Source organism: Colletes gigas, unplaced genomic scaffold (assembly GCF_013123115.1).
Source record: "Colletes gigas isolate AHSC1104 unplaced genomic scaffold, ASM1312311v1 Colletes_gigas_Sc00010, whole genome shotgun sequence".
Lineage (NCBI taxonomy): Eukaryota > Metazoa > Arthropoda > Insecta > Hymenoptera > Colletidae > Colletes > Colletes gigas.
Window position 1 is genome coordinate 427,818 of NW_025106639.1, and position 26,171 is coordinate 453,988.

At 40.0% G+C, this 26,171-nt stretch overlaps 1 protein-coding gene across 1 annotated transcript in view; it reads right to left on the reverse strand.

The window, feature by feature from the left end:
- LOC122397767 overlaps positions 1-26,171 on the reverse strand; it is a 280,360-nt gene that overhangs the window by 21,181 nt on the left and 233,008 nt on the right. Inside the window, exons 7-10 of the mRNA XM_043397158.1 lie at positions 22,951-23,079; positions 22,567-22,682; positions 21,801-22,035; positions 15,838-15,972 (exon numbers count right to left, since the gene is read on the reverse strand). Coding sequence (XP_043253093.1) covers positions 15,838-15,972; positions 21,801-22,035; positions 22,567-22,682; positions 22,951-23,079 — 615 coding nt within the window. The remainder of the gene's footprint in view (positions 1-15,837; positions 15,973-21,800; positions 22,036-22,566; positions 22,683-22,950; positions 23,080-26,171) is intronic.

A 26,171-nucleotide genomic window follows, 5' to 3' on the forward strand; every position in this document is an offset into this window, starting at 1 on the left:
ATTTACAAGCTGAATGGATAGATGTTCCTTCGTTCGATTATTTGTACTATTTTCGTCGTCGATTCGAAGCTTTCAGAGCTTTTTCGGATGTTTGATGATAATAGTTCTTCAAAGTCTCTATTATACAATTACATACGATATACAAATTATCTTTGCTTGTTCTGTTTTTAATAAATTGTCAAATCATTATCAAATCCACAAGCTCCTTCGTTCGATTATTTCTACTATTTTCGTCGTCGATTCAAAGCTTCCACGAGTGGATATCTGATAATATCAATTCTTCGAAGTCTCTATTACACAATTACAGACGATATACAGATTTTCTTTGCTTCCTTTGCTTTTGATAAATCGTCAAATTTACAAGCTGAATGGATAGATGTTCCTTCGTTCGATTATTTGTACTATTTTCGTCGTCGATTCGAAGCTTTCAGAACTTTTTCGGATGTTTGATGATAATAGTTCTTCAAAGTCGCTATTATACAATTACATACGATATACAAATTATCTTTGCTTGTTCTGTTTTTAATAAATTGTCAAATCATTATCAAATCCACAAGCTCCTTCGTTCGATTATTTCTACTATTTTCGTCGTCGATTCAAAGCTTCCACGAGTGGATATCTGATAATATCAATTCTTCGAAGTCTCTATTACACAATTACAGACGATATACAGATTTTCTTTGCTTCCTTTGCTTTTGATAAATCGTCAAATTTACAAGCTGAATGGATAGATGTTCCTTCGTTCGATTATTTGTACTATTTTCGTCGTCGATTCGAAGCTTTCAGAGCTTTTTCGGATGTTTGATGATAATAGTTCTTCAAAGTCTCTATTATACAATTACATACGATATACAAATTATCTTTGCTTGTTCTGTTTTTAATAAATTGTCAAATCATTATCAAATCTACAAGCTCCTTCGTTCGATTATTTCTACTATTTTCGTCGTCGATTCAAAGCTTCCACGAGTGGATATCTGATAATATCAATTCTTCGAAGTCTCTATTACACAATTACAGACGATATACAGATTTTCTTTGCTTCCTTTGCTTTTGATAAATCGTCAAATTTACAAGCTAAATGGATAGATGTTCCTTCGTTCGATTATTTGTACTATTTTCGTCGTCGATTCGAAGCTTTCAGAGCTTTTTCGGATGTTTGATGATAATAGTTCTTCAAAGTCTCTATTATACAATTACATACGATATACAAATTATCTTTGCTTGTTCTGTTTTTAATAAATTGTCAAATCATTATCAAATCCACAAGCTCCTTCGTTCGATTATTTCTACTATTTTCGTCGTCGATTCAAAGCTTCCACGAGTGGATATCTGATAATATCAATTCTTCGAAGTCTCTATTACACAATTACAGACGATATACAAATTTTCTTTGCTTCCTTTGCGTTTGATAAATCGTCAAATCATCGACAAATCTATAAACGATCTACAAGATGAAGTCACGAGTGCACCAAAAATGCCACGAATCCCAAACCGTAATATAAATCTTGGATAAAAGGATGTATTCGATCGACGAGGATGGAAATAGAAGGAACCGTGATCGCGGTGGAAGAACGTTAAACGTTTTTCGAGTCCCTCGATCCTCTCGGATTTCAAGCCGGTGAATAATAGAGGAGGCCGTTCGGTGCGTTTGTTCTCCTCCATTATGAATAATGTTCGCTTCAATTTGTTCCGCGAGGACCTTTGAATAGAATTCGCAAGGATTTCGCCGCGGAGGACACGTGGAAAAGTCACCGCCCGTGGTCCTCGGTCCCCCTCCTCGTCTCGTTCCTATTCTTTTCCTTTATCGCTAAGTCGAACCGCCCGGAGGAAGTTTCCCCGTGAATTATGAAGCCCGCGCCTTTATGTCAAAGAGCACGCCATGCTTGACAAGCTTACGTGTGCGCAGCAGCTCGGGAAGTTGGGCAAGTGGCGGTACAAAGCGCGATGTAAATTTTCCACGTCCTTCGCCTCCATTTTCCTCGGCAGCCAAGTTGCAAATGGACGTCCCGGGAACGCTGCCTCGCGATAACCTGCGCCTCGATCATTCCTGCTACGGTGTATGCCAACCATAAGTCTAACGCTCGATTAGATCTCTCTCCCAAATCGGTTATTAATTATTCGTGTAAATTAAATTGTTAGGAACTTGGCGAGGTTTACGATACGGTCGCTTGTGAATAACGCCATTGTGGAGGATAGCTAATTTCAATTCGCTTGTTAATAGTTACAGCTGAACGAAAAATCAGGGTCCTGAGGAATCATTACAAAAATTGAAGCACTTAGGAACTCGTATCAGGGCCCTGCACTGTCGTTTTTAATAGTGATTGACGTGTCATAAACCTTCCAACTAGTTGCGTGGTCGATTAACGGCCTTGGTAAATGGGTTAGGTCCCCGGTTGGGTGTTGGGAAATATCTATTCTTCGGGGGGTCAAGTTTGTACTCCGACTGATAGCTCAATGCTTGGTAACTAGCTAGCTCAATGCTTACAAGCTAGATAGCTCAATGCTTGGTAGCTAGCCAGCTGAATGTATGCTTTCTAGGTAGCTCAATGCTTGGTAGCTAGGTAGCTAGCTAGTTCAATGCATGCTAGTTAGGTAGCTCAATGCTAGGTAGCTAGCTAGTTCAATGCATGCTAGTTAGGTAGCTCAATGCTAGCAAGCTAGCTAGTTCAATGCTTGGTAGATCAAGGCATGCTAGCTAGGTAGCTCAATGCTTGGTAGCTCAATGCATGCTAGCTAGGTAGCTCAATGCTTGCTTTCTAGGCAGCTCAATGCTTGGTAGCTAGCTACCTCACACCTTGCTAGCTAGCCACCTCACTCCTTGCTTGCTAGCCACCTCACTCTTTCCTAGCTAGCTAGCACTGGTGCAACCTGGACTAGGCGGATTTCGGAAATCCAACTCCTAACCAGGGACGTTGGCTGATTGATCAGTTTCGTTAAGCCTCATTGGCAATGTTAGTATATAAGAAGAGCATCTGAAGACTTTGGCAGATCACTAACAAAATTAAGGTTGGAAACGTCACTGTATCTCTTGTTGAAATTAATAAACACCAAATACGAAACCATTAGTTCTCCTTCATAGAAGATGGTCCTTCGAGTTGCATCTAGTCGGCACACCACGTGCAAACTTACAATTTCGGAACGACCAACACTCGAACACGGAACGAACATAACTCGAACATCGTTCACTGTCACGAAACACTGTCTTTTCAATCCAAAAAAGAAGAGAAAACGGAGTTGATCAATTATGTCGCGGATAATGAAACACTCGCAGCTCCTTGGGAAATTGAAAAGTCATAATTCGATTAAGAGATTGCTTGTAACCACGATAAACGACGAAAGTCGTGGCGAGCTCTCCCCGGGCTCCTTTGATTAAAAGTTTGACAAGCTTCGTAACCGCGTTGCGAAACACTTGTTAAAAAGCAAACCAGCGTGACTAATGAGGAGAAGTTTAACTAAATTTTTAACCCGGTACAAATATGTCCTGTAGGGGGGGAGAAATGTTACGTCGTGAATTCAGAGGGAACAGCGAAATTGTTGTGGAACGGAACAAACGAGGACGAAGTCGGGGGGAGGGAAAACTGTTTCCGCGCATAATTCAGGAACGAAATTCGATTTTTGCGCCGTGAATGTTTTCCCGCGCCATCGATGGCCGGCGATCCCGGGGATCCAGAGTTCCCGGCGAACGACATCGTCGAAATTTTCCCAACTTTCGCGTTAGAAACTTTTAAAAAGCAACCATTTTCACCGATCCCCTATATTTACGATTTTAATTTAAAAAAAAGAATACTGTGTGTCTCGTATTAATCAATTTTGCTCTGATACGGATAGTTTCGATCTGTCGTTGCAATACGTCGAGGAAAAGTACGGATCACTTGTCCGATCGAGCACCATTCCAATTCTTCCGGCGAATCGAGCAATGTCATTACAGGAACTGAAACATTACGATTATGTTTTGGGTTTGGAGGGCTCCCCGGAGCGAAAGATCAAGCGACCCAGTTGGCTCATCCTCAACTTTCATTCGCGGATTTCGGATACGCGGACGTTCACGTGAGCTCCGGGGATCCGTGTGTACATTTCCCTGTGCAAACCAGGTCGGACGTGGGGCGAACACGGCGTGTCAGGCGTTTTGAATGCCTCCGCTCGAAGATTGTCAGACACCGATCGTGACTCGTACGGGATTCCAACACTCTGAGCAGCTTCTTCGTTACGGAACTGTTCTCTCAAAATTCTCCGTGTATACTTAACATTCTTCTACAGTGAAACCTATTGAAATCATTATACATTGACAGATTTTCCCTGATATATTTTTATCTTCCTTCGTGATCGTATTAATGATGCACAAGTTGTGAGAAAAGACGTAAACAATTCTATTTCACATGTACCCCTGTGTGATTATATATAAAGCCTATTAAAATCATTATACATTGACAGTTTCTCCTTGATATATTTTTATCCTCCGTGATCGTATTAATGATGCACAAGTTAGGAGAAAGGACGTAAACAATTGTATTTCACATGTACCCCTGCGTGATTACACATAAAATCATTGTACATTGACAGTTTCTCCTTGATGTATCAATTTTATCCTCCTTCGTGATTAATGATGCACAAACAATTGTATTTCACATGTACCCTTGTGTGCGATAATATTTATGGAACGAAAAATAATTTCAGGTTTTGTTTAAACTTTATTATAGCTAGTGTTATATTTAAGGTCTGCATATGGACCGAATATGGTAGGAAGGACGATAGTCGTGGAATAAAATAAATTGGCGCGCCTGTGAGTGGTTAATGCGCCCCGTAAAAAACAGCACGACGCAGTGGAACGTAAAATAATATATTCGTACGAAGATTCCGTGCAATTCGTAACGATGAAACTAGTTATAATTGGGAGCTCTTGAAGGCTGTAGCAGGCACTGCACAAAAGTGAGATAATAGCATGAGTGGATGGAGCACGTTATTGCTCGGACTAACCGTCGACAGACAAGTTTCGAACAATTCCACTTAAGTAGTACGAATACATAATGGCCGGGCCGAATCCAAGCGCGCTGAAGTAATATCTCGCGCAAGTAGTAAGCCTGATTACGCGAGACGCTGATAGTAACGAAACAGAGAAAATGAAGGGCAAATTAATAATCTTCCATGGCAGTTCAACCCCCTTAGTCTCCATCGTAAATCAATTAACTTGCACCCGGTATAACTGCATCGAATAAAATCAACATGGCCATATTCTTTCTGGATAAAATGAAGAATAAATACGAAATGGCTTTTGAAAGAAGGGGTTTGTTTTATAATGTTTATAATATTTCTCCAATTTGTATTGAAATTACACATCGTTGATCAACGAAAATTCCAAAATGGAAGTCCAAGGAATTTCTTAAAAAAGCACTGATGGCCATATTCTTTCTGGACAAAATAAGGAGTAAATACAAAATGGCTTCCCTATTGAAAGGAAGAGTATTTCTCGATGTATTCTTTGTACGAATCTATTAGTTTCACCATGTTTATACAATTCCACAAATTCGTATTGAAATTATACTAGATTCTACACATTGTTACTCAACAAAAATTCCGAAATGGACGTCCAAGAAATTCCTTAAAAAAGCACTGGCGGCCATATTCTTTCTGGACAAAATAAGGAGTACATACAAAATGGCTTCCCTATTGAAAGCAAGAGCATTTCTCGATGTATTCTTCGCACTAATGTATTAGTTTCACCACGTTTATAAAATTCCACAAATTTATATTGAAATTACACTAGATTCTACACATTGTTACTTAAGGAAAATTCCAAAATGGAAGTCCAAGAAATTTCCTTAAAAAAGCACTGGTGGCCATATTCTTTCTGGACAAAATAAAGAATAAATAGAAAATGGCTTCCCTACTGATATATTCTTTAATTCGTATCAAAATTACACTCGATTCTACACAATCTTAACAAAAATCTCCAAAAAGAAGTTTAATTCTCTAAGAAAATCACATGGAAATCAAACGAGAGTCGAATGTAGTTAAAGTAAATTACTTCGAAATAAATCGTGGGGGGTTCGAATTTGACGTCGTAGCTTTCGCTTTCGGGTCGTTAATGAGCAACGAATCGACGCGAAAGTAAACGGTCCCAGCTGGAAACGGTATCGGGGGCAAATCGGGGACATAATCTCGCGCATAAAGCCGTTTCAATCGTGCCAACGTTGCATCAGGCGTCCCGATCAATTATTATTCGCCTCATGAACTGGAAATTATACGCTCGACCCCGCGCCCGCCCCCCACCCGACCGTTTGTCGCCCCGATTCAAGTATAAACGGGCATAATCGACGCCGGGGAAACGGTTTCGCTAGGCGACGGGTTTATTTTACCAGAAGCGGGCCAGCCGCCGGCCGATCGCCCCGACACAGTTGATCTGTGCCGGTTCATTAGCCGTTCTCCGGCGGACAGGGGTGGCTTTTAGTTGGGCACGATATGCTCGGTGATTGAATTACTCGATGGCCAGCCCCCAGGATTGATCCTCAATGTATCTCGTCCACGCATGGGCAGGGATTAAACAGCGCGTGCTGCATCCCACTAGCGCGTATAATCATAAAACTCGCATACCTTTTCATCCCTTGGCCATCGTCGTCGTCGTTCGCGAAGATCTCGCGAAGTAAATTTTGAAAAAACACACCCCACTTTTTTGGAATCAGCTCTGCTTCTCACCTGATTCAGTCGAATAATTTTGCACCCCTTTTCTTAGACTTTGAAACATCCATATTGCAATAGATTAAATATTTAACTGGGTACTAGTTTGATCAAATTTTGAAGGAAATATTTATTTTATCGGTGAACGGTTAACGTATCAATGTTCATATCCCGATTAACCCCATAACGCTCATATTTTTCGGGTTGACCAACAATGATCAATTTTCTTTGTTGGATTTGGTTCTAAAAATACGGTTTTTGTTAATTACAATGTTGTATTTAATGTATAATTTGAAGGAAAATAAATATTATCATCCCTCAAACCGTTGGATTGAACAAATATTGTATTTCAAAGCAGACAGACTCGGGCATGAACGTTAAGGGGTTAATATTACTGTTCGAGAAATATTGTTGCCTCTTCATAGACGTTTGAAACGTCAATGTTGCAATATTCTAACTATTTAACTAGGTACTAGTTTGATCAAATTTTGATCTCGATTAATATTATTGTTCGAGAAATATTGTTGCCTTTTCATAGACATTGTTGCGTTTTCATTGAAACGTTAATGTTGCAATATTCTAAATATCTAACTGGGTACCAGTTTGACAAAATTGTTTTCATTCTGCCAATTTTATCGAAGGAAATATTTATTGCATATGTGGACGGCTAAAGCGTCAATGCTCGTATCTCGATTAATAATACTGTTCGAAAAATATCGTCGCCTGATAGTTGAATTCGATATCTATTATTGAATGACGCTGCAAAGCTACACACTGTTGCAGTATCTCGGTTAAATTTGCGTTTGGACGCAGTCTCGTGTAATCGGATTATTAAATACCGAATTACTAGGTGCAAAATTAGTTGAATTCGACTATTGTAAAAGAAGGTATTGCAATCGACTGTTTGGAAATTTATTGAAAAAGAGTGTGTAGTAGAAAGTGCCCCTGATCAAAATTAAATGTTTCATTTCGAGTTACGAGGTAAAGTTTCGATATCAGGAATATTTCCTCGGACATTCCCAAGCGTTAAACAGCGAGAGACAGCGGCTAATATTAATCTAATTTGTACCGTGAAGTATCGAACAAATCTCGAGCGCTCGTTTCATTTAGCCGAGGGCGGGGGAGGAAAAAGCTCTGCCAGTTGGTTCGTTGGAAATTTTTTACCAACACCGTAGGGGCGGTCTGTTCCCTTCTGGACAAACGATAAGCTCCTAGCAAAGCTGATCGTATTATTACTTTGTGCAAAATATTCCGGGGGCTGGACGTCGTCTCGCTTCAAAGTTCTTTTGAATCAGCGGTGCATAAATTCCAGCCCATGAATTATGCCCCTCTGTCAAGTTTGTACTGTTCCCCGGAACGAAATTGACGTAAAATCTTTATACACGACGTTGCAATATAAATTACACGTACAAACTATATTAACCAAATGAGGAAAAGTGAACTCTATTGGCTAGCTTTGCTGGGAAAAAGTTAATTATATTTGGATGTTATTGAATACGGATACCTGTGATTCATCAGGAGCTATTGTAGCATTTAATGTATTGCACGATGAATGAAAATTAGAGGTAATATTAATAAAAAGGATGTACAGGCAATAATTCTCTGGACTAAATACTATCGCGTAAGAAAAATAATACAAGGATTATATAATACATGTAAACAACAGCCAAAGATCATGCAGTCGGTGCTGTTACAAAATTACAAAAAAAAAAGAAAAAAAAATAGTATCGTATATTCTGTATTGTCGAAGGTTGTATAGATTTTGTGTTATTTAAATAGTTGTGGTATTATAGATACTATTTACCTTCATAAATAAATTTTGTTGCCCTAGAATAATGATTGAATTTATTATGTGTCATGTATTGATGCTTGCTCTAAAAGTGGACCAATTTTATTTATTTTGTGATTCAAAATTTGACCCGTAGAAGATCTTTTATTTATTACAGATACTATAATATTTACCTTCACAGATAAATTTTGTTGCCCAGAAACAAAACCAGAAACTAACCCAGACCTAACCCAGACCTAACCCAGGCCTAACTCAGACCTAACCCAGACCTAACCCAGACCTAACTCAGACCTAACCCAGAAACTAACCCAGACCTAACCCAGACCTAACCCAGACCATTTTTTATTTATTTTCTGATTCAAAATTTGGACCGTAGAAGATCTTTTATTTATTACAGCTACTATAATATTTACCTTCAAAAATGAATTTTGTTGCCCTGAATAATGATTACATTTATTATGTATTGTTGCTTACTCGAAAAGTGGATCGCCTTTTATGTATTTTGTGATTCAAAATTTGGCCCGTGGAAGATCTTTTATTTTGCTGGACCAATCGGGAAAATGGAGTTTCGCATCGCTGTTTAAATGTATCGTGAACGTTGGACCGAAGATCGGACAATGACGGCGAACAATGGAAAACGTGCCTGGAGCCACGGGAAGGAAAATACGAGTGGGGACCAGGAACGAGTGAAAAATGAGCGTTATTTTGCATGAATTTTTACGAGATTAGCCGACATAAAACACGCGACATTCCCATAGGCACGTACGTTCCTCGCAACCTGGTAGCGCCGGCCGAGCATAAATCCTGGCTGGCCGCTTGGCAACGTTAGAAATTAAAGTGGATTAAAAAGCGCACGGGATCGCGGAGAAACGTAGCCGCCATTCGATGGGAAAACTGGAAGAACTTTTCCAAGATGGCTCTAAATCTAACTGAAACTAGCTAATTTTGTTGTCAAGCTCTAAACAATAACAGTAGACATCTCGTTTCTCTAAAAAAAAACATCAAATAAAACAATTTCAACGATAGTAATCAAGCAACTCAAGAGACAAATAAGTAAGAACCCCTTAAAATATTTCGTTTCCGATCCCTTTCAATTATTAGTTACGAGTCACACACAATTGTGAATGGAAGAAATAATTTTCCGTAAAGTTTCGTGAAATAAATAACAACGATACGATAAACTAAGGACAGAAGACAAAACTGTTCGTTAATCGAAAGTTCGCGTCTGTGTTCTCCTCGCGCCAGATACCGTTTCCTGCGAGAAAGCTCGCGGAAAACACGCCCGGAGGATTTATCAAAACTTACAGAGCAGGCTGGAACGAGAGTAGAATATCGTTAGAGTTTCGGGTCCCCTATTTCTCGTGTAATTATTGTTTTTCAGAGGGACTGCGCCCCGGTGATGTTCCGCGGCGCGAGGTAATATCTAACGGAACGGTTTAAAAATTACAAAAGCTTATACGAAATTGTAATCTGCTTTGTTCTTTTAAAACAATGTACGTTTTCATTGTTCCACTTAGCGAAGTTCTCCAGGGGTAGATAGGGACGTTGTGTAATAACCGGCTGGGCTTAAATCTAATTTCGGTTACAAAATGGTATAACTTTTTCGTTTTTAAACGGGCCACGGACTAAAATTAAAATTAAATATCGCCCGGTGGAAGATCGTTATTAAAATCCTGTAATTAAAATTACAATGCATCCGGAGAATAGCCCAATCGCATTTTTGGTTAAATTGAGAAATTGATTTATTATAATATTGCAGTAGGAAGGGAGGGAGGATGTTCACATTTAAAAGATCCCGAAATTTAGGTGAAAGAGATGGTTAAATCATTCACATGCTCTCACAGTCGATTCATGGGTTTAGCAATGCTAATAATTTCGGTACAAAGAGCAATATTACCGCGTTTCGTCGCGGACCGATTAATTGGTTCCATCGGTAAAGCTTATTTAGTACAATACGGCGTAGACGTAACGCTATTACTGGTTTCAACAATCTGTTAAACTAATTTTGTACTAATTAACTATAGAGAATGTTCAACAATCGATTAATACCGCTACGTTTCACGCGGGATCCGATGGACGAGGATTATTGACGGGTTCAAGTACTGCATCGAAATGCACCACTATTATTACACGAAATAGTTATTCCTCAAACATATCAAAATTTCACTGTTGTAACATTTAATTTAAATATGGATTTATTGGGAGCGAGATACCAGTAATAAACAATGATTGAACACTCTAAAAAAAAAAAAAATATAAATGTACGACAAACACATTGTCAAACAACATCCCTCCCCCCAAATGAATTACAATATAAGGCGTAACATTCATCTAAAAAGAATTCATGAAAATATAAATGTATATGATAAAAAAGAAATATAAATGTACGACCAAAATATTGTGAAATAAACCCTCAAAAAAGAATCCCAACGTAAGATTCGACTAAAAAAATTCACGAAGATATAAATGTACGATCGAAGTATTGTCAAACAAACCCCCCCCAAAAAATTCACAGTCTAAGACGTAGTATTCACCAACAAAAACATTCACGAAGATATAAATATACATGATAAAAAAAAAAAATATAAATGGACGACCAAAATATTGTCAAATAAACCTCCCTAAAAAAGAATCACAACGTAAAACGTAGCATTCGCCTAAAAAAAATTCACGAAAATACAAATGTACATGATGGGACAAAAAATATACATATACGACCAAAATATTGTCAAACTAACCACCCCCAAAAGAATCACAACGTAAGACGTAGGATTCGCTAAAAAAAAGTTAGTTAGCTAAAAGTACCATCAAAATATTGTCAAACAAACCCCCCAAAAAAGAATCCCAACGTAAGACGTAGGATTCCCCTACAAAGAATTCACGAAGATCGCTAGATTTCGCAACATCCACAAAGGGTAGATGCCCCAGCCAGAGATCGCGTAAAATGGCGTATTTAAGAAGCGCAAGTTAAGCAGAACATCCTCGACGAGAGATCGAAATTCCCAAAGTAGAAATCCACGTTCGATTCGTTTCGAAATCACTTGTGGGAAATCATCCCTTCCTCACTGGCCAGGCGTGTCGGTTTTTCGCTCACGGGCAGCCGCCGGGTCAGAAACGTATGGACATTTTGCGTCCGTCTGTTTTCCACCGCCTGCATAATGCATACGACGCATCCGTGCACTCCGGGGCCAAGCCCCTTTTGCACTTACCTTTCGCTTCTGACGGCCTCTGCCCGCCTGTAACGTCTGGTTCCATCTTCCCCCGTAGGGAAGTCGCGATACTTTGTCCGTCCTGGCGTGCCCTTCCACCGTCGCGCCCTTTCCACGGCTGGCTGACCAAAACCCATCCCCCCTTCCTCGTCTCGCGAGACTTAGCTACACCGTACACGTTGCGGTCCCGGGAACCTCGTGAATCGTCCCGAGATATCGGCCCGCTAATCTTTCGGGCTTAATTACGACTGGCCCCCCGATCCGCCATTTCCTGCGCGCCGCTATCTTTTCATTTCCCCGACGCTCGTTTCGCTGAAACGGATGCCCGGTTGCCCCGGCCAACGGAAACGTCCGACTGGAACTTTACGACGACCCTGGACGCGCTTTTATTTCGGATACATTCGACGATTTTTAATACAACCCCAATACAACAGATTGTTTCCTTCGATATAAGCGTCAGAAACTCAGTCTTCATCGTTACTTTCAGATTTTATAAAACTCGCAAATATTAACAATTTACATCGAATTTAAATATTGCAAGGATATTAACACGTGCCCCAATTAAAAGAAAAATTGCATATCAACGCATTAAATGATTTTATTGAAATTTTCTGGAGTTATATGTGGATAATATTAGAATTCTTTTCCTATATTAATATAACGTCTATGAATCCAGTGTTGAAGGCTCGAAATGAACGAGATTTCTTTATGTTTTCAACCCTGTGATCAATCGAGCTGTCCAAAAATGGCTGCCAGCAGCGTTCGCGGTAATTCGAGGTGACACTTGACGTTTTAATTCCCCCCGGATTTGCGTTAGGAATTCCTGTTATTCAACCGAGCCAGTTCGTATCTTACAATTAGATCCCCCGTAACCCCGAATATGTTCGTCCCTGGAACGATTGTCCGGATAGCGGAGGCGAATATCGATCGCGGTTGAAAGGATTCGGAATGTAACCCATTCAGATCGCGGCCTCCGACGCTGATCAATATGTGCGGGGAAAAGTCTTCCTCCGCGGCGGGTTTCCCGTCACGTTTTTCACTCGGAGATACTTCCATTCTGCCCCGGCGTGATTCTTTGCGGAGCCACTTTGACATTTATCTGATTAAAATCGAACGGTCCGCGCCCTTTGTAGGGTCTTCTTTCAAACTACCCCCCTTTTTAATACGTCAAATGCTAACTTCGTTTCAATGTTTCTCTTCAAAGTCACGCTCGTTCGATCCCCGACCTCTTCAGAGTTATTCCAACGATCTAAACGAGAGCTCGATTCACCTGCAATTTACAACATTCTGTCGTTTCTTTTACTTTCTATTCAGGTATTTTCTCGTATTTATAACTCGGACTATATTTGCTGTATAATATTGCGTATTTTCCAAAAATTCAAATTCAGGGAAAGATTTTAAAAGCTTTTAAAATTCGTTGGATATTATTGTCTCCTTGCATATATCTGGCTTTTTTGGTACGATAATCGTGTCATACTTCCCGGGTCGCGGAAAAAGCGGTTGATTCCCCGGGAACAAAAACGCGAACACGCGGCAGCGAGGCGAACTCAATTCCGTTTCTTCCCGGGGAAAATACGATTCATTTTTCCCGCATCTTCCCCCGCGGGATGACTGAAAGTAACCCGGAAACAAGTTCCACCTTCGAACGCGTTTTTCTCGACGCCGATCGACATTACGATCGTTCAACGTAACCGACGCCCGCGTAACGGAGGCGAAATGTAAATGCAGGACACCGGGATTTTATAACATGCCCGCTCGCGAAGGATAAAAGGACAACTCTGACGAAGTACGACGTGACATCGCGGGAACAGATATTCAAATTTCGCGCTTTATTGCCTTGCGTTTTACTCGCCATACTCGGCCACTCTAATCAACGAAACTTTGGGATCCATTTGTTTAACAAGTCGAAATTGGTGGTAGAAACACATTTCTCGTTCGAAATTCGCTGCTCCAGAATTACTTGGGAGGCCATTTTTCGACTATATTTGCCCATATGTTCGTATTTTATACTCGAGTGGTATTAAAATTCAATCTTCTCAAACTCTTTGATACATAGAAGGGTTAGTCGAGCGCTTGCGAGAGAGACAAGAGCGTGGCCCTCTATTGGCGAGTCTGGGAGGTAACGCCCACAATATAAGGCGTGTTTTCACCTCGAAGAAACGAGTTCTATTACAAGATATTCTATTGCAATTTTCGAGCTATTGAATTTTCCCTCACGAGACACCTTTGACATCCATCCGGAAGCCCATCGATGGAGATCCGTTCGCGTCGCCGACAGGCCGTTTTCCGCGTTATTACGCGTAGACGCGAATCGATCGGGCATTAAATGTTTACGACGTCGCGGAAAGGGCCGTGCGCGTCGTATAAAGGGCGCACGTAGGGACTGGACACGGTACACGAGTGGAACGACGCCCCAGGACGAATCTGTCGGATGCACCGGCGTTTCCTGAAATCTTTTCCATTCGAACGCGAGCCCGTAAATGTAAACGCGGAACTCGGGTGGATATATCGCGGGGCGGCCTGCAGTCATCTTTCATGCTCGACTGCCGACGAGATGAGAGCGCCAGCGCCGAGCTCGTTCCCCGGCAGATTCACCAATGACGAATAGGTCGGGGCTGTTGCCTGATTACGTACCCCTCCCCTTCCCCCTCCTCATACGGCCCCGCAACCTCGATGAAATCCCGTGATTCCGGATCGAAAGCATCCCCCTTTTTGCTACCGGGTTCTCTTTTCTCCCTTTGCGCGCGTTTTATTAGATCGAACCGGAGCGAAGGAAACGTTAGAGAATGGGTGCCTCGTTCCGCTCATCGCGACTTTATGGGACTCGATGAATGACGCTCAATAGCGTTTGCCAAGGACATTCGATTCAAAGAACCTGGAAAGCGGACGAGGGAATTGTTTAGACGGTTTTTGAAAAGATCTCGAGCCTCCGTACGGAGCTGGTTATTAGCGAACCGGTCTGCGGAGGCTGCTAGTTTGATTAACGCGGCCAAAGGGTGGACGTCGAGGATGTTAAAGAAATCGTGCTGAAGATTATACCTTGAGAACAAATTTATTACTGCTGTTTGTATAGAATCGAAGATCAAACGTTACTCTTATTTGTTTTCTTTCATTTCGTAAGTGAAAATCTTCTCTTTTGTAAGAGAGTGGCTCTGGAAGAACCAGAGTCAATTTGATAGAAATTTGACTATTAAATTACCACAATATTGACTAAATTTTCTATTCTTAAAAACAGTTGAAACTTGATAATTACTCTGATTTATTTTCTTTCATTTCGTAAGTGAAAATCTTCTCTTTTGTAAGAGAGTGGCTCTGGGAGAACCAGAGTCCATTTTAGAGAAATTTGAATATTAAATTACCACAATATTGACTAAATTTTCTATTCTTAAAAACAGTTGAAACTTGATAATTACTCTGATTTATTTTCTTTCATTTCGTAAGTGAAAATCTTCTCTTTTGTAAGAGAGTGGCTCTGGAAGAACCAGAGTCAATTTGATAGAAATTTGACTATTAAATTACCACAATATTGACTAAATTTTCTATTCTTAAAAACAGTTGAAACTTGATAATTACTCTGATTTATTTTCTTTCATTTCGTAAGTGAAAATCTTCTCTTTTGTAAGAGAGTGGCTCTGGGAGAACCAGAGTCCATTTTATAGAAATTTGAATATTAAATTACCACAATATCGACTAAATTTTCTATTTTTAGAGATAGTTAAAACTTGATAAACGCTGAAAATAGTTCTCGATGAATTAATATTTCCCAGGATAATTTAATTTCCAGTTTTCTGGACGCGCCGTGTGGGTTGCAAAGTTCTGAACATTGCTAGACGTCCCCTATCGGTTAAGACTAACAAACTAGGCTGTCGAACGAGGCCCTGGTTGCTCCCGTAGCGATACACAAAACAGATTTCCCAAGTTGGCGATCCGCAGTATGTTTCTTAGAGAATGTTCGACGAATTTGCCGATCAGATGAGTTCCCCGCATTAATTTTGGAAGTTCGGCGAGCTACGTCAGCTCGGCCGGCGGATAGCACGAACGGTTCGCATTGCGAGTCATGAATCGAGAGGAATCTCGAGGACTTCTTACTACAGTATCCGAGTAATAAGCAGTGTACAGTGGACCACGCCGGGTATCTCGCGTCTAATAACTGGAGAATCCACTTACGTATCTTGTTGCTCGAATTCCCGTGGAAGTCTCTGCGCAGGACTGCAGATTCTCTCCAGAGATTTCGTGGTGCCAAGCATCCCTTCTTCGGGGATGCCGTCGTATATTTCGATCGCCGATTGGCACGATTGGGCGCTGCAAGATCAATAGAGAATGCGTCAACGTCGTACTGTCGTCCATACGATTCGTATTTGTCAGTTATTCGGATCAGAAATTGCCTAAAACTAAAAACATATCAAATACGAGTCTTTTCAATTCGTACTTGGTCGTGAGACTATGAACATATGAGTAAAATTGTAGCTTCGATTTGTTGATTGAGGCTCCTTTAAAAAGTTATAGAAACATTTCCGGTCACCCAGTATATTTTCGGCAAAGAATTTTTTTCTCGAAAGTACGTAAGATTTCGGGGGTATGTGTATTCACCAAAAATGATTGTAATTGACCCCTGCAAATGAAAATATTTTTTTTAGAACGATTTGAAAATTTTAATTTTTTCGAAAATCTCAGCACCTACTCGAATTTTTTACTTGAAAGTGCGTAGGATTTCGAGGGTACGTCTATTCACCAAAAATTATTGTAATTAACTCCTGCAACCGAAAATAATTTTTTCAGACCGATTTGAAACAAATGAAATTTCAAGGGAATCATTCCATTCCTGGTCAGACGTATTTTCGGTAAAGAATTTTTTCCTCGAGAGTGGGTAGGATTTTGGGGGTATGCCTATTCACCAAAAATGATTGCAATTGACTCCCTCAACTGAAAATAATTTTTCCATGAATGATTTGAAATTTTTTAATAACTTTTTAGCGAAGCTTCAAACAACAAATTAGTATCCTACATTTTCGTCCTATTTTGGCCCCTGGAATCTGGCCCTGCATACAACTCGACTCTGGAGATCAACTTAACTGCTGGAATGGCAGTACGGTTGTCCAAGAATTTTAATTTGTTTACCACGTAATGAAAAGAAACTAACTGTGGGAATGGGCGGAACGGTTGTCCAAGAATTTCAATTTATGTTCACCGCGTAATGAAAAGATGCCTGAGACTATACGCAAGCTCTGATTATTAGTTTGATTATTTCGTCGATATCGAAAAAGCGAGACTAAAAATTTGCGTCGCCCGGGCGAACGAATTATGTCCGCCGCGACGAGCAATTAACTCGACTGAATGGCTCCCGTCCATTCGGTGAAAAGTTTTTCGAGAATTTTAATTACAGGTTCAAATTTATTCTCGCGACCATTCTGTTACGTAAATAAGAACGGCGACGAAAAGCGTTCCCGAAGGCAGCGAGAGCGTGAAGGAAAAGCGGAGAGATGGTGATAGCGGCGTATCGATCATGATAAATAATGCAAGCTGGATGGATATGGGTGGGGGAGCTGGAGGGCTGTTAAAAATTTGCGCGCGAAGCACGTAGTTTTCGCGGAATAAATATTTGAACGACGAACTTTGGGGAGAAAAAATTAGGGGGGAAGAAAGTTGTGATATTTCAATACTGCATAATCACGCGAATTTATGGATCCAAAGTGCAAAAACCTCGCTTTGGGAATACACGTGAAAGTTGCAGGAGCGTTTGGAAATATTTCTGATTATTTTGCAAACTTGGTGATCGCTACAATGCTAAGCTATAATTTGTGTATTCGTCTATTGATATCGAGACCATCCAGACTATTTAGCAAATTGCATCGAGTCGAAATCCGATTACACGTATATATCACATAATTGTCCTATCAGACTTGAAGCGTCTGATTAGACTGGCGATTATCGGATTTAATCAATAGGGATTTAACAAATAATCCGTCTAATGCAGTATGCATTCCAGCATGCTCACGCATATACACACTCAGAAAGAGAGAAAGTGATCAAAGTGATCTACAAGTCTCCATTCGAACAGCTAGAAACATTTTTTACAATTTTCGTGTCGAGTTGAGAATAATTGTGCCTTCAGCAGGGACCCATGGTCCGCCATCTTGCAAATCCAGGTGAAATTTAGAGTCATCTCGACTTGTCTTCCATGATGAAAATACACTACATATAAATTTGTTACGGCCATTTTCACGACCTAATCAGAATGATGGAAGGTGGGTATCTTTTTGGTAGGAACTGCAGCAATAAGAACCGTGATCTACCACCCCTGCAGAAGTGGATTAAAGTTTTAAAGGGGCGAGTTGACTGCTTCCCCAGGTTCCCCTCAAGAAATAGAACGACGCGTCTCTGCCTTCAGGACACCCTTTTCCCGGTCTGCGGGTGCCTGAATTAACAATATTCCATTCAAAATTGATGCCCCCTTCAATAAACCCTACGGTCTGTCTTACGGTTCCTAGTCTCTCATTCTCTCGGTTTAGCCGTACGCCTGTACGCGTGTCTTCTCTTAGTTTATTCCCGGTTATATATATATCACTGTAGCCTCAGACCCACGGGGTTACGTGCAGCTCCTTGGCTACGGTTTCGGGCGAAGAGAAAGGAGCTTCCAACCCGGTCGTGTGTTCCATCCCTTACGGGAACATATCTGCAAAGCCACGAATGCACGGTCCGCGCGTTTCAGCCATTGTGCATGATAATTGAAAATCCCAGGGATACGAGCCAGCCGCATTCCCGTGTGATTTAGTGCTACTTCGTATCTATTACTTCCGAGAGGATGAAGGAGGCAGGAGGTTTCTGCTGGCGCGGTTCGATGAGTTATGCTGATTGATACGTACCAACAGAAAACGAGATTCTTAGGCGCCCAAGAACGCATATCGAGGGAACCAGGGAACCTGAGGGGGCGCCACGTTCGACAAGATTTACTCGAAATTCTTGGAACGCTTAATTTAATTTCGATTCCTGAAAGAAAGTTCGAAGCTTATTTTTTAACGCGTCTCCAGTGTAATTTTACTTTCAAGTTCGAAACGACTCCGCTGCAGCCGCTTCCAATAAACGTTGCTCGACCCCCGTGGCTGCGATGCTTTCGCGAATTTTAATTAAAAAATTTAACGGCGTATTTTTAAGATCGACTTTCCAGAGTATTAATTCCTCGAGTAATCTTCGCGTAATGTAGAGCCCCCGTTTTGCGCGGCGTTATCGAAGAAGCGTCCCAAACTCGTGCACCGCGCCTTAAGAGATATTCAAATGCTCGAGATATCCCATTTGCACGGCGTCTCCCAGCGCATGTAAATTCAGCCCCCGAACTGCGGACTCCCTTCCGCGAGTGTTGCACCACCGACGTGGTATATATTGATTATCAACTTCAAACCGTTGCCTAATGCACCGGGCGAGTTTTTTCGCTGCTCGAACGGTCGAGTAATTAAATAGGACCGACCATGGGGCGGTGACCACGACGAGCAGGAAGTTCGTGTTTGATTTTACGCGCGTTTCGTCGGCGTCCAACCGGCCGGGACGACACGACTCGAATTTGCAAGAGCTCCCCGGTTGCATCGAGGACCCTCAAACGCGACTCCACGAAAAAGGTAAACAAATGAAATGCAATTCCAGCCACGGACCTGGCGCCGGCTCACGGACCGCTACGTGACTGCATTTCCGTGTGGCTTTTGCCCTTACGGTCCAATGCGATCGCCTTAAAACCGTGCCACGGTGTAGCTACTCGCAGGCATGTTAAGCGATCGCAGTTTCACGCCTTTTGGACCGCAGGCACGTGTGCGTGGAAAAAGTATCGACGTGGCGCGCGGCGAATCAAAGGCCAAACGTGTTTCGTGATTTATTTCAATCTTTCAGTGCCGTGTAACCGTTTTCTTGTCGGAGAAAGCACTAAAATTGTTTTTATTATGTTATCGGTGGTTGGAAGCCATTTTTTGTCTGCGTGGAATAAACTAGAGGACTCATTTGGGGAATTGTCATGTTTATCAAGGGGATTACAAGTTCTTGGTTGTGTCTTTAATTTATTTCTACTTTGGAAGATAGGGGAATATTGTTAGAAGACAGTTGAGTAGCTGCAATTTTATTTATATAGATCATATAGATTAAATATGGCTTTCAGAGTTGAAACAGTTTCTGTCAACTATTTTTCTTGGGGTAGTACTGCTTTAACGAATTTTTTTCTCGAAAGGGCGTAGGATTTCGGGGGTATGTGTGTTCACCAAAAATGATTGTAATTGACCTCTGCAGCCGGAAATATTTTTTCCAGGACGATTCGAAATTTTTTTTTTTAAATTTAGGCACCTACCCACTGCCGATTTTTTTTAAAATTTGTTTGACGCTGTACGAAAAAGTTGTTTAGTACTTTTTTGTAGGTATTCATAAGCTCTACTTCACCACTAAATCTCAATTAAATACATTGACTATTGTAGGAGTTATGGACATTTGAAGATTGGACCATTTTTATGGGGGTTTTCTCCCTTTTTACATGGTCAAGAAACAACGTTACGAATATTTTTAGAATCTCTACATATTCCTGACTAAAATACGCGTTGTTTGCCTTTTGAAACATTAAAATCCTTCAATCCGTTCAGAAGTTATAATGTTTCAAACATACGCATGATATTTCAGTGAAACATATCAATGCTATGGTCAGACATTTTTCGGTAATGAATTTTTTCCTCGAAAGTGCGTAGGATTTCAGGGGTATGTCTATTGACCAAAAATGGTAGTAATTAACTCCTACAACTAAAAATAATTTTTTTAGAACGATTTGAAATTCTTTTATTTAGTCGAAAAATTGATCCATTTATTGAATTTTTTTCTCGAAACTGGTTAGGATTTCGGGGGCATGTCTAATGACCAAAAATAATTGTAATTAACTTCTACAATTAAAAATAATTTTTTTAGAACGATTTGAAATTTTTTCAGTTTGTTGAAAAATTTATCCAATTATTGAATTTTTTTCTCGCAATTGGTTAGGATTTCGAAGGTATGTGTTATGACCCAAAATAATTGTAATTGACCCCTGTAACTAAATATAATTTTTTTAGTATGATTTGAAATTTTTTAATTTTGACGACAAATTTATCCAATTATTGAATTTTTTTTCGAAACTGGTTAGGATTTCGAGGACATATCTAATGACCAAAAATGATCGCAATTGACCCCCGGAACCAAAAATAATTTTGTTAGAACTATTTGAAATTTTTCTTTTCCCTGAAAAATTTAGGCACCTACCCCCTGTAGATTTTTCTTAGAAATTCGTTTTTCATTTTTAATAAATTTGTTTGACGCTGTATGAAAAAGTTGTTTAGTACTTTTCTGCAGGTATTCATAAGCTCTACCTCACCACTAAATTTCAATTAAATCCATTGACTATTGTAGGAGTTATGGACATTTGAAGATTGGACCATTTTTATGGGGGTTTTCTCTATGTACAGGGTTAAGGAACAACTTTTCCAATATTCTTAGAATTTCTACATATTCTCCATTAAATTACGCGTGGTTTGCCGTTTGAAACATTAAAATCCTCCAATCCGTTTGGAAGTTATGATGTTTTAAAGATACCTATGAAATTTCAGTAGAACGTTTAAATGAATGGTCAGACATAAAATTTTCGGCAATGAATTTTTTCCTCGAAAGTACGTAGGATTTCAGAGGTATATCTATTGACCTAAAATGGTTGTAATTGACCCCTGCAATGAAAAATAATTTTTTTAGACCGATTCGAAATTTTTTCATTTCGTCGAAAAATTTCACACCTTCTCGAATTTTTTTCTCGAAACTGATTAGGATTTCGAGGGTATGCTTATTGACCAAAAATGATTGCAATTGACCCCCGGAACCAAAAATAATTTTTTTAGAACGATTGGAAATTTTTAAAATTTAGGCACCTACCCCCCGTCGATTTTTCTTAAAAATTCGTTTTTGATATTTAATGCATTCGTTTAATGCCTTTTAGAGGCAGCAGCTACTCGCGAATTGGCTCAGGAATAAATCAGTGGCTGTGGATGGATGTATATAAATGGACGAAGACTCGAAGGGGAGTTAAAAGACAGGTAAAAGCGAAGCGTGGAAGGTCGTAAGGCAACGAAAGGTCGGCTTGGCGTTACCTGAGATTGTAACTGGCCAGCGAAACGTGTCCGGTGTCATAAGCACGTCCGCGAAGGACGAGCCGACACGTCGTGGACTTCAGTTTCCCTCTGGTATCGTGGTGACCCGTGCGGTCCTCCTCGCCGCTGACCTCGAGGTCGCAGCTGCTCGTCACCGAGTCCTGGTCTTTTCTGTGATCGTGGAGGGCCCGATTGTTGTAGTGCACGTTGTAACCGATCGACTTCATCGTGTCCACTGGAAAATACGCGTCCTTGAGTACTACCCTGCTTTATTGAAACAAGGACGACCCGGTTACGGGGATGTCGCGCTCCGATTGAAACCGGAATACACGGACTTAATTATCGCGAGCATGATCTCAACCTAGAAAGACTTAGAGTAGCGATAATTACCCAAGCAGGCTATCTTAAAAATATCTAATTACAGTGTTAAAATAGTGAAATTATATCAATACTATAGAACATATAAAAGAGGAACGAAATGTAATTTAGTGGACCAATATATCAAGCTTCAATTAGATTAAAATAAACGATTTTCAATTTGATGAAATATCGCTTCAAGGACAACGTGTCGAACGAATCATTTAGTTAGGTACAATTGCACGTTTTATCGTTGTTTGTCGAGCTAGATTTAATTTACACGTAGAGGCGGAGAAAAGTTCCGCGCTTCCCTCGAAGTATAAATCGAATCTGGTCGAATATAGCAAATATTGACACGGGAAGGAAACGTAATTAACGGATGGATGGATTAGTTGTACAGGGCACTTACCACTCTTACTGACGGTGTCCGCGGTGACTGTCGTCGGCCTCTCCGTTGTAATTTCGATGAAACTTAGGCTAGCGACGAAACCATTGTAGTCGAACGGTGGCACTTCCGGACCCGTTCTGAAAAGAAACGAATTTGCTGGTTCACAGAAAAGAAATTACAAGCTTTCACAAATGAAAAACATCTACTGGATCTTATAAAAATACATTCAGATTTGCACAATTTGCACGGATATTAAAGAAGCTCTTCGATACAAATGGAAGCTCGTAAGTCTATATACCAAAAGGCAGGTTTAATTAAAATCTATACGAACGTACGTATCTGCTTCCGTGCAATTAATTTAAAAACATCGATTAACAAGATTCTGCCGGAGATTTGTAGTTTTACCTGAACTCGACCAGGAGTTTCTGTCCATTGTACATCAACGACGTTTTCTCCTTCCCGCAGATCATCTTCAGAAGAGGACTCGAAGTTGTTGGACCCGAGTACACTGCTATATAGTCGCTCGCGCAGTGACTGCAACAGACAGGAATAAAAATAAATTTCAATGGTTGCTAATTAGTTTTTTCAACCGACATTTTTCTCTGTCCTGTGTCACGTGTAACATTTTTGTGTATTTTTATTTGCAAAGAACGGGTATCCAGATTTCAAAGAGCGTGAAAAACAACGGTACCGGATGACGTTTTTGTTTAGATTTTTAAACCGTAACCGAACATTCTGGTTCACAAAATCCAACAATTCCTTTGGATTCTTTGTGTTTTAAAATTTGTATTTATTTCTTTTTCCACGCAGAATCGATCCCTCTTCGGTTGCATTAGGATTTGGCGATCGCGCGAAGTGTTAACCGCGAGTTACGTTTAAGCGATTGCGGGGCCGGTAATTCCCCCAGTACAAATCGCTAAATCGATCCGAGGGGATAAATGAATTATTCTTGCAAATTGAAAATTCGCGGAAACTTGTTCCCGCTGTTTATTTTGTTAGCGCAGACCGCTATTGACACTCGTCGGCAAATATTCCCCGCGGGGGGTAGTGGAAGGGTGGAATGTTCATGGAAAAATTCGATAACCGAGCGGACTAAATTAAACTTCCTCATCGTCGGATACCCCGGCGTTCAGTTTTCTTTGTATACATACCGGATATCGGGGAGGAAAGTGTGCATGAAAAAGGCCAAGGATTTACGTACTTCGTTACTTCGACGAGATCCTCGAGTCCCCATGGGTTTGGGATAACTCGAAGCTTTTCGAGTTGGATCGATCAACGTTCTTATTAATTAACTTCCCCATTGGCATTTATTATATTTACCGCGATCAAACTAAGACTGTACATTATAGGCTTTCAGACTCTTTCTCAAATGAATGCACCATAAATTAAAACAAAGTTTCATGAAACGTTTCGTTGAACTCCATATTAATTCTACATTTTAATTCTATGAGCTTCAGTTTTACTAGTGTGTTCTGTAGAATATCCAAAAGTAAAAATTTGAAAACACTCATGATTTGTACTAACACTAGAACTACCAACAATTACAGTGAATTTATTTCTACCAAAGAAATTAAAACGATATATACATAAAAAAATATATTAATAAATGGAAATAAATGTATACTCATTCTCTTACAGAAAATTAAAGTAAACTTTCAAAAATTCAGTCGAATAAATTATTTACAAGTCTTATTAGAAATTACGAATCATTTTGACTGCTTTGGTAGTTCTAGTATTAAACAGGTACGAAGAGAGTTTTTTGAAACGTGGGTTTCGAGTATAGCTTCAACGCCAGAATTCAACATTATTTTAATAATTTTTACAACAACGAAATACAGGTCATCGAGGAGTAGCTTTTAACGATGATTTAAATTGGAGTTCCGGAGAAACTAGGTCGACGCTTAGTCGAGTGCTCGCGTGTTCGACGATTTTCGAAATCGATTTTCCCCCGAAAGAAGTGCGTTCCGCGTTTCAGGATTTATTTATCATCGAGGAACGTTCAACGTGGAATCGCTGTCCAACGCGTCGCACAGTATCCTAACGAGGATTCTCGTCTAATGAGCAGTCTCATAAGTGCGATAGGATTGCACGTGGTCGGATGTCACGTACGTTTATTAGGAAACCGTCCATGATCGGACCTCGCGCAAATAGTGCATCCAATCGATTACGGAATATCGTGTTCGAACGGAATCGGTTCCGCGAGTGACCAGATATCCAGCAAGTAGAATTCTGATAGCCCACGTCGTCGAATAAGTAGTATCGGTACGCGCCATAGCAGACATCTCCGTTAATAGTGGAATATACCGTTACGATAAGACGTGGAATTAGTAGAGCAGGTATTACTCAATTGCACATCCGGTAGAATAAGCCTTGTATCTGCGAGGAACCGTATCAGTAGATTGTATACATCTGTAAACCCCCATACGACAAGTAGAATGGATCAACCAGGGTCGGATATCGAGTCTGTAATCTATTATTAAATTAATTGCGAGAATCTGCGGCGTCCCACAGATATTCTGCCATTAAATTGCGTGTCTATAATCATAGTAGACGTGACAATTATGTCAACACGATCATGCTACATTTGATTTAGAAGTAGACTTCTGTTCTGAAAATGCGAGGTTCTTTGTGCAAAAATAAAAATTGTGGGCTGATTAAAACGGAGAGAATTCAAGGCGAGACTCTAAAGCTTAATATATTGTTCGTGGAAGTTGTAAAAGAAATGTTTTTCAAAAGAAAGTGTAGTCGAAACTTGGAAAGACGTTTTTGTAATCGAATTTTGTTATTTTTGAGATTGCATGGTCTTTTATAGAAGGGTGTTCAGCCACACCAGGGAAAAATTTTAATGGGTGATTCTAGAGGCCAAAACAAGACGAAAATAGAGGATACTAATTTGTTGATTGAGGCTTCGTTAAAAAGTTATAGAAACATTTCCGGTCACACAGTGTATTTTTGGTAAAGAATTTTTTTTCTCGAAAGTACGTAGGATTTCGGGGGTGTGTCTATTCACCAAAAATGATTGCAATTGACCCCTACAACTGAAAATAATTTCTTTAGAACAATTTTAAATTTTTAAATTTTTTCGAAAATCTCAGCACCTACTCGAATTTTTTTCTCGGAAGTGCGTAGGATTTCGGGGGTATGTGTATTCACCAATAATGATTGTAATTGACCCCCGCAACCGAAAATAATTATTTTAGAACGATTTGAAATTTTTTTTCGCCGAGAAATTTAGACACCTACCCTCTGTCGATTTTTCCTTGAAAATAGTTTCTGATTTTTAGTAATTTTGTTTGACGCTCTACAGAAAAGTTGTTTAATATTTTTTTGTAGGTATCCATGAGTTCTACTTTCTCCTAAAATTTCAATTCAATATATTCACTATTCTAGGAGATATTGCCGTTTGAAAATTGGACCATTTTTATGGGGTTTCTCTAACTTTACGGGGTTAAGGGACAACTTTTCCAATATTCTTAAAATTTCTACATATTCTCCATTAAAATACGCGTAGTTGGCATATTGAAACATTAAAATCCTCCAATCCAATTAGAAGTTATGATGTTTTAAAGATACCTATGAAATTTCAGTAGAACGTCTAAACGCATGGTCGGACATGAAATTTTTGG